The sequence below is a fragment of the Corylus avellana genome, chromosome 7, assembly GCF_965113065.1.
Source record: "Corylus avellana chromosome 7, dhCorAvel1.hap1.2, whole genome shotgun sequence".
NCBI classification, from domain to species: Eukaryota; Viridiplantae; Streptophyta; class Magnoliopsida; order Fagales; family Betulaceae; genus Corylus; species Corylus avellana.
The window spans coordinates 10,273,575-10,283,083 of record NC_142496.1 but is presented as its reverse complement, the minus strand read 5'-3'; the positions used below and the strand labels follow the sequence as shown (position 1 = coordinate 10,283,083).

Here is a 9,509-nt window from a genome sequence, read left to right as displayed (position 1 = left end):
TACCATTTCATCTATAAAAAAGAAAGATGTAGTCCAAGTATAATAGCTACAATTAATCTCTCTCGCCTACGTTTTTCAAGCAAAGAAAAAAGGAAAAAGGATATAGCGGTAAGAAGGCTATAAACAATAATAATGAGATTTGGATCCCCTCATGTTTTAAAAAATATGAGATTATCATATTCTAAAATTTGAGTCATCAATTTCATCTAACGATTTAAATAAATATAAAAGTTTGTGTTACCGAGGTAAGTTGATTTGACATATTAAAAACTAAAATTAATTACTTCAATAACATACAAACTTTTGCATTTATTTAGTCGGTTAGATGAAATAGAAGAATCAAAATTTAAAATATGAAAATCTCATCATTTAAAAAATTCGTAGATATCTCAATCCTGAATAATGAGCAAGAGTTTGATGTCCTCTGATCACCATTAATGACTTCAATTTATCAAACCTCATGAGTTATACAATACACCACATGTAGCCACTTCTAGTCCTTCCCGCTGAAAGCAAAGCTACAAGTCGTTCAGTGAAGTTAGAAAACGCCTGTGCTACATATCGTTCCTAAGTCGTTTAAAAATGCTTGTCGCTTTATATAACCAGACCTAAAGACTTCCTATGCTCCTTTCAGAACTCGCTGCAGGACAGCACAAGGTAAGTTCGCACTCGCACTCACACTCTCACCGTTTGCATTTTCTCCTGATTTCGTGTTCAATTTCTAGGGTTTTGTTTTCTCATTTATATTCGTTGCTTTTGTTGCCTTGGAGTCTGATTATTCGATTTTTGTTTTTTTGTTTGATCGGATTTAGAAGTAGCTGCGTTTCTAGAAGGTTTGTTACTCGAAATCTAGGGCTTGATCTTTTCTGTGAAGAGATTATAGGGAAGCTGTGAGGTTTTCTTATTTATTTCTAGTGTTAGGGTTTAAGACGAATCGTAGAGGGAAGTAAGAAAAAGAAGAAGAAGAAAATCATGCACGCGCCGGTGCTTGTTCTCAGTAAGTGTGATCTGCATTTCTTTTTCTTTTTTTTGGGTTTATCATCTGTCCTTGCTTTAAGTTAATGGATTCGATCAAATGAAACTGTGCAGAGGACTCTTTGAAACGCGAGTCCGGAGGCAAGGTGCAACATGCTAATATCCAGGCTTCCAAGGTGCGATATTCATTTATTTCCGTAGGTCGCATTGTATTGTGAATTTTCATGATTTTTTTCTTTTCTATTTTCGTTTTGTTTAATTTATACTTGGACGGACAGGCTGTTGCTGACATTATTCGCACTACATTGGGTCCAAGATCCATGTTGAAGATGCTACTCGATGCTTCTGGAGGTAAAGATAATGGAATATCATTACGAATATTGTCATTGCAAATCAAAGATTTTCGACAGCATTTTCTGTCTTGGCTTCTTATTTTTCTTTTCTTTTCTGTTTCCAACTTTGTTGCTATCAGGAATTGTGGTGACTAATGATGGAAATGCTATTTTGCGTGAGTTAGATATTGCACACCCGGCTGCAAAGGCACTCTCTCTCTCTCTCTCTCTACTGATTTACGAAATTGTTTGACATAAATTCCTTTTTTATTGCTGTAAACTTTTATTTCTCTTGGAATTCTGGTGTTCCATCACTATCTAGTGTCTATGCTTCTGATGTATGTTCCATTTTGTGTTGGTAGCAGTCAATGATTGAACTAAGCCGCACGCAAGATGAAGAAGTGGGAGATGGAACAACATCAGTCATCGTTCTTGGTATGTTTTGAGCATACAATATTTTGTCATACTCATCTTTGCAACACATGTTTCCTTTGTGGAGTGTGACAGATTGTTCTTGTCTTTTGTGTGAGTGATAGTTTTAGAGAAGTCTGTTTCTGATTGCTCCAGTTTGACTTCACAGTTTCATGACATTTAGCCTGTGGGTTAATTAGCTGCATATATACTTGAGTGAGGATTGCAATTGCTTGTGAAGAACGGAATCTATTTTTGTGGTACAATGTATGTTAATAATATTCCTTGTTTCTCACATTTGGGCTAAAAATTTGTTGAAGCTGGTGAAATGCTCCACGTTGCAGAAGCATTTATTGACAAAAATTACCATCCTACCGTTATCTGCCGAGGTAATGTTACTATACTAGTACTTATGATAGTTCTTTTTTGCTTGTGGCTAATCACTTTTTATTAATGATATGTGCAAGCTTTATTTGATCTACAGCCTACAACAAAGCTTTGGAGGATGCCATTGCTGTGCTTGACCAAATTGCGATGCCCATTGATGTGAAGGACCGTAAGTTTTTGTTTTTTTTAGTATTGATTTCTCAAGAATCTGTTGGTTCTCAATCTGAGATGTTCAGTTTAGAGCATAGTTTGTCCTTTCCTAAACCAGGAGTGAATTGCTTGATTTCCGGAATCTTCTACCAATTATGTTTTCCTTTTCCTCTTTATTGGAGGAACTTATGTTACTTAAGAATGACAAGTGTGTATTTTTTCACACAACTGCATGTTAGATTAGTCACAGGATTTTCTGGCATATAATTTATTTTCTTTCTTTACTTTTTTCAAATTTAGTCTCTTCTATTATTATTATTTTTTTTTTCACTTTTTATCGTTGATTGATTGTTGGACTTCTGATTTGGCTCATTTTCAACAATCAACTCTGAAAAATTTGACATTGGGCAAGCTTGTAGAGATACAGTGATGATTCAGTGTCCTAGGTTGTATCCTTCACCTATATCAATTAGTTTGAAGGATGGTTCTTGACCAGTAGCATCTCCCCATCTCATAAATAAGGGATGAGGGGCTAGATCACAGGTTCAACCTCATATGCATGTGTGGCTAGTGCAAAAAAGAAGAAGAATAAGAAGAATTAAGATTAGGATACTGAGCAACAATATTAGAAGCCAACTTTAGGTACTTATGCACTTAAGTGATCAACTTGAGCAACACCTGAGTTGTCAGACAAGTAGTTGCTTCTTATTTATAACTCTCTCTAATGAGCAATAGCTAGACAAGTACGAATCTTTTGTTTTGTTTTGTTTTTGTTTTTTTTTTTTTTTTTTCTAGGGAAGTAGTTCACAACTTATTTGTGGGAATATGCATCCTATCCATTGATGCTAGCTATCTCAATGATGTAGGGTTGCTTTTTGATTCCAAGATTAGGATTTCCTATGCGCAAGCTATACCAATGACTACCTTAATCGTTGCTAATAATGTCAACTATCTTGTTTTGAGGACCGCGAGTTTAGTGTTCCACAACTAAAGTCCTCCTTCTTGAGTTCTGTTTTAGATTGGGTTGTATCCTTTGTTCCCAGTTTCACTTCCTCTAGATTATTGATATATGTTGATTACTTACCAAAAAAAAAAAAAAAAAAAAAAAATTCACTTCCTCTAGTATTGTAGATCTTGTTAACTTTTTAGATTCTCGACCCCATTATTATTCATAAAAAAATAAAAATAATGTCAACTATCTTGTTGCCTCGTTTACTCCTGACAGATACCATAGAAGAATCATCCTCAGTGAGAATATCTCAAGAAAAATCTTCATTTTAGTATAGATAGATTTATAAAGCAGTATGAGAGTTTTTGAATTAGAGATTAGCTTCTTTAATAATAGTTTATTTACCATTGTAGCAGTCATCAATTTCCCAACTTCCTCTACTTTCTGAATCAGATACATTTTGATGGTCAAGGAATATGAGTATTGGTGGATCGTATATTGCCCATCATTTGTATCTTCATAATAGTATGAAATTCTGTCTTACAAGTCACTGTTGTGGTCCTGTCCTTTTTTAGCTCAGCAACTTTCACGGGCACTTGTTAACTAACTCTTAATGTACTTTTACTTGGTCTGTCTCTAGCCTGGGTCCTCTCTCAGGTGGTAGAGATAGGGTGGGTTGGATAGCCTGTAGGTTGATATCTTGTTCAAAAAAAAAAAAAGAAAGGAATGAAAAACAATAAAACAGAAGACAGTCTGTTCAGGTACCTCTACTTATAAAAAAAAAAAAAAAAAGTGTCAGTTCAGGTACCTTTGTTTGGTGGCGAGGTTTAAGACTAGATTACATTACCTTTTGGAGCTTCCTTAGAATTACTTAGGTGGTGTTTGGTAAATGGGTTGGCTTAAACACTGTAGTTGATGTAGATTGATGTGAAAAAAAATAAGAATGTTTAGTATAAAAAAAATGAAAAAGTGAAAAAATTTCGTTTTGCAGTGATTTTTGTATTTGAATAATAATAAAAAGTGAATGATTTGATATAAAAAGTGAAAAAGTTAGAATGTTTTGAAGTTGATTTTTTTGGGAAATTGTGATGAATAGTGTCTGGGCCAACTCCAACCCTTTTACCAAATAAGGCCTTATAAAGTTCAATATCACCTAGTAAGGTACCAATGTGGGACTTAGCACCCATGAATACCTTTATAATCTATCCATTGTATGTGGGTTATTAATCTTCTCAATGTGCAATGGGATGTTACATAGGTTTTTACTAAAGCTTTGAGAATGATGGAGCTAGAAAATGTTGGGATAGTGATCTGCTTGCTGTATAACAGTAAATATAAAGGCCTAGAAGGGCAGAAAAGGAGTAATCCCAGAAATAAGATGAGCTTTCTTTCAAAGTAGTGTCTTCCCAGGTTTTCATTAATCAGGTATAGAGAATACTATCATGGGGAGCATGGACATTGTAGTATTTGGCTAAATAAGGCTCCCTTGAAAGTAGTGTTCTTTGCTTGGTTGGCTACCATAGGAAAGAAACTCACTATGGATATTTTAAGAAAGCAGCATGTCATGGTGGTTGTTTGGTGTTGTATGTGTAAGAAGAGTAGGGAGTCAATGGACCACCTTTTACACCATTGTGAGATGGTTAATGCTCTATGGAATATCTTCAGCCTTGTAGGTTGGCTTGGGTTTGCCTAATCAAGTGGTAGACCTTTTCGCTTGGTGGAAAGGGTAATTTGGTAGGCTTCAAAATTTTGTGATGTGGAAGGTATTTTCGTCTTGCCTTATATGGTGTCTTTGGAGGGAAAGAAATGATTGGAGTTTTGTAGACTGTGAATGGATGGTGGAGGAATTGAATGATTTATTCTTCAAGACTTTTTACAACTGGACATTTGCCTTTGATTTAAATATTTTAAACTTTCATTTTTTTTCTTTATTTTTTTTCCTTCTTCTAGTTAAGTGTGTTCTTGAACTCTTCTTGTGTGCTTGGGTTGTGCCTTTTGTGTTTTTTTATAAATTTTGGTTGCTTGTCAAAATAGTTATAGAGAATACAAGCCTAACTTAAGTATAATGCTCTTATACATTCTACACAGGCAGTAACTACTTTCATAAGTTTTTAGATAATAAATTAAGAGTCTAGTAAGAGTTTTGACCATACTAATTACATTTTAAGTTCTCAAAATATTGAAATCAAAAGACTGATTATATACCCTATCTTCTTCCATTTTTCACAAGATATTTCCTTGATATAATTGTGAAAAGCGAAATGTATAGGTATAGCGTCCTTATGCACAAACTGGTGTGCTTTGGGATGAAAGTTTCTTTTTTATACGCTCTACATTGGTCAATTTCTCTCTTATGTTGGTCAAGTATAGCTATTTCATTTCCATTGCGGAAAACTACAGTGCCTGCAATAGCTCCGTTGGGAACAAATGGCCATAGCTAGGCGGAGTATTTGGAAAGTTAGTTAGGCAATACAAGGAGAAGAGTAATCCATAAATGTGAATCTAGGTGTTGAGAGTACGTTAATGACCTATGGTTTCACTAAAGTTAATGTTCTTATAGATTGTGAAGATTAGGATTATTGCAATCCACGTATTGGAAAAGAAAATTATTGGGTTGAGCAATCAGATAAACCATCCTGAATCTAAGCTTTATCAGCTCATTCATTTTATTTAATATAATAGAATGGTAAGCCAAGCCAATTAAGTACTTTTCTGGTTGCAATTAAAGATCTTTAACAGAAGCTAGAAGTAGTAATTTCTTTGTTGGAATAGTTTCAGTACTCTCTCTCTCTTGCACACACACCACCCCACACCTACACACACATGCACAGACCACATAGACACATCTTTCATTGTCTTATTATTGCACACGGAAGTTGTAACATTTATTTATGATGAAAAAGGCTTGTAGATTCCTTATGTAGAACATAGGCTCGCTTTTGTATTGTGCACATAATGTATGGAATTATATTTTTTGATAAGTAATAACCAGTCTTATTAAAACATAGTGTATGGAATTATGTGGCAGGTGGAACAATGTTGGGGCTGGTGAAGAGCTGTATAGGCACAAAATTCACTAGTCAGTTTGGGGATCTAATTGCTGTAAGTATCTTCTATTTTTCAAGGTTGTTCATGTGGGTGTCTTGATAACTATTCTTTTCTTTTTTCCTTTATTCATCTTAAAGCTCTCAAAAAATGCTTAGATCCTTTAGATGTTGCCACACAATGTGGGTACGCCTTTGTCTTTGAGACATACAAAATTGAGATATGTGCCTTATGCTTCAATACGGGGGTAAGATGACCTGTGGAACCTCACGTTGATGTCATTTTTCCTAACTAGTTAGCTAATCTTTCATTCGATAAGTATACCGCATGTTTATTGTTTTTCATCAAAAGAGTCAAACTCTTTTAAGACATAAGATTTGTGATTCTCCTGGTAAAAAGAGATTTGTGCTTCAGAGTTTTTATTTATTTTTATTTTTTATTTTTTTATCAATTCTTCTTCTCCCCTTAAATATAAAAGTCTGGATCTAAAATTTGTTATGATCTTGCATTAAAATTGTCGTCTGTTTCCTTACCTTTTAATGTCAATAGAATATCCTTTTGCATCCACCTAAATTCCTGCCAAGTCATTGTTATATTTCACTTCTTTTTTTCTTTTTTCTTTTTTTTTTTTTTTTTTTTTAAAAACATTGCGTGAAGCATGACCTCAGCAACCACAAATGTCTCTTTTATCATTATATGGAGACTGCATTTTAACATTTACATCAGCTGTTTTAATTAATATGTTTATTTCTTTGGTTAACTTTCAGGATCTAGCTATAGATGCCACCACAACAATTGGTGTTGATCTTGGGCAAGGCTTGCGCGAAGTGGATATTAAGAAGTACATTAAGGTTGAGAAGGTCCCTGGTGGACAGTTGGAAGATTCAACAGTTCTTAAAGGAGTTATGATTAACAAAGATGTAGTTGCCCCTGGCAAAATGAGGAGAAAGATTGTCAACCCACGCATCATTCTTCTTGATTCTCCCCTAGAGTACAAAAAGGGTGAAAACCAAACAAATGCTGAACTGGTTAGAGAAGAGGATTGGGAAGTCCTGTTAAAAATGGAAGAAGAGTACATCAAGAACCTTTGTGATCAGATAGTGATGTTCAAACCAGACTTAGTAATCACAGAGAAGGGTCTTAGTGATTTGGCATGCCATTATCTGTGCAAGCATGGAATCAGTGCAATCAGAAGGTTGAGGAAGACAGACAATAATAGAATAGCCAAGGCATGTGGTGCCGTTATCGTGAACAGACCAGATGAATTGCAGGAGTCTGATGTTGGTACCGGAGCTGGGCTGTTTGAAGTGAAGAAAATTGGGGACGAATTTTTTGCATTCATTGTTGACTGCAAAGATCCAAAAGCTTGTACTGTACTTTTAAGAGGTGCCAGTAAGGATCTCTTGAATGAAGTGGAAAGAAACTTGCAGGTACTTAATGAATTGATCATCAAATTATTCGGTTTGGGTATTACTGTGTTCTGAAGCCTATTTCTATTACAGGATGCCATGTCTGTAGCAAGGAACATAATAAAAAATCCAAAACTTCTTCCTGGAGGTGGTGCTACTGAGTTAACTGTCTCTGCTACTTTGAAGCAGAAGAGTTCATCTATTGAAGGCATAGAAAAGGTGAGTGGTCATCTCTTGTGTTATTTGGTCCCTATCATGTAAATCCAAGTCTGAAGTATTTTTAAGGACAATCATTTTTAGTGGAAAAATTAAGGACAATCACTTTAATGATTTTATAATGCTTAGCTTAATTGTTTATGCTTTGTGGTTGTAAAACAGTGGCCTTATGAAGCTGCTGCCATAGCTTTTGAGGCTATACCCCGTACTTTAGCACAGAATTGTGGGGTGAATGTGATTCGAACTATGACTGTTCTGCAAGGAAAGGTAATCATAGCACAAGAAGATATATGGAGTTGACAAATATATTTTAAAATACATACCTGTTCTTATTTGTTGGTTTTAAACTACTGTAGCATGCAAGTGGTGAAAATGCCTGGATTGGCATAGATGGAAACACTGGAGTTGTTACTGACATGAAGGAGCGGAAGGTACGTTGAAATTGTTCTATGTGGGCTTTTGTTCTTATGTTGTTTGGTGTAATTTCTTTCGATCACTAGAAATCCCAACGGTAACAGAAGGAATGTCTTTTTTTTTTTTTTTTTTTTTTTTTCTCTAAATCTAGCGTATGGACCACAAACTTATCTGAAATGGTTCAGTAATTTCTTGAAATAGTCACGAGTAGCAAATTGTTTCAGATGATATGGAACGATGGAACTTGATAGCTTCATATTAATATGCACTTTTTGAAGTCTTTAAGTTATTCATTAATATTTTAACTTAATATAGTATTATAAACCAAGTTTTTCTTTTTTTTTTTTTTTCTTTTTTTGGGATGAATATAAACCAAGTTGTGTGTGTTTTGATTTCAAATATGCTAGCGAATGAAGTGTCAAATGTTTGCTTATTCAAATGTTGTCAGATTTGGGATGCCTACAACGTGAAGGCGCAAACCTTTAAGACAGCCATAGAAGCTTCTTGCATGCTTCTTAGGATTGATGACATTGTCAGTGGGATCAAGAAGAAGCAGCCCCCTGGTTCTCAGGCTCCATCAAAGCCTAAGATTGAGACTGAAGGAGATGCTGACAATGAGCAAATACTCCCCGACTAAGGCATGAGAACAGTCAAACCGTCTCTGTTTATTCAGAGTATTTTGTAGGAAGAAGCAGTTGGTCTTGTTGGCTGTACAAGGGCTTTGTTGGGCTTTGACTTGAATGCCCTGAAAATTTTGGATCCTCGCATGTATGTTCTGTTGTTTGAAACCTCTCGTTTGTTATGGGAGCAATTGTGAACTTAAAACAATTTAATTGTGATTTCTTTCATGAACAGCGTCAGTATTGTTGAGTGTTAAGTGACAAACAAGGTTTGCATACATGGCTGAAAATGAATCCCTAGTTTAGTATAATGTAGTGTTGTTTAAGGTCGTCGGTCCAGGCTCAAAGCTGACATTAGTATATTGAGCTTAATTTTTGGACTAATTCTAGAAGTCTCTCTTGTGTCACACTCCAAGAACAAGGTGATTTTTAAAGTTACCATTCTAGTTGTCGGATTTTCTGTTTAGGATTTGTGTTGGGTTGCTCTTTGTGATTTTGGTTGTGCTGGCCTATTAGGAGGAATTTTGTGGGTTTTGTTGCGAATTGGTGATGAGGTGATTTTGGGTTTTTGGTAGAGGGTGATTCTATTTGAAGTGGTTTT

General features: G+C 35.1%; 1 protein-coding gene across 1 annotated transcript; it reads left to right on the top strand.

Annotated features, from left to right (window-relative positions):
* The first annotated feature begins 625 nt into the window (after positions 1–625).
* On the top strand, positions 626–9,136 carry LOC132183772 (T-complex protein 1 subunit gamma). Its single transcript, XM_059597186.2, has 14 exons — positions 626–657; positions 813–997; positions 1,090–1,151; positions 1,254–1,326; positions 1,448–1,515; positions 1,673–1,742; positions 2,039–2,107; positions 2,203–2,274; positions 6,233–6,306; positions 7,017–7,679; positions 7,752–7,877; positions 8,037–8,141; positions 8,231–8,305; positions 8,737–9,136. Exons 2-14 carry the CDS (start codon positions 973–975, stop codon positions 8,923–8,925), a joined length of 1,671 nt encoding a protein of 556 aa, XP_059453169.1. The 5' UTR covers positions 626–657; positions 813–972; the 3' UTR covers positions 8,926–9,136.
* The last annotated feature ends 373 nt before the right edge of the window (positions 9,137–9,509 follow it).

Excerpts from the sequence above, each read along its gene's own strand:
- LOC132183772 (XM_059597186.2), top strand. The coding sequence starts at position 973 with ATGCACGCGCCGGTGCTTGTTCTCA. Across the intron at positions 1,152-1,253 it reads CTAATATCCAGGCTTCCAAG|GCTGTTGCTGACATTATTCG; the intron begins GTGCGATATTCA and ends TTGGACGGACAG. Across the intron at positions 8,142-8,230 it reads TGACTGTTCTGCAAGGAAAG|CATGCAAGTGGTGAAAATGC; the intron begins GTAATCATAGCA and ends AAACTACTGTAG.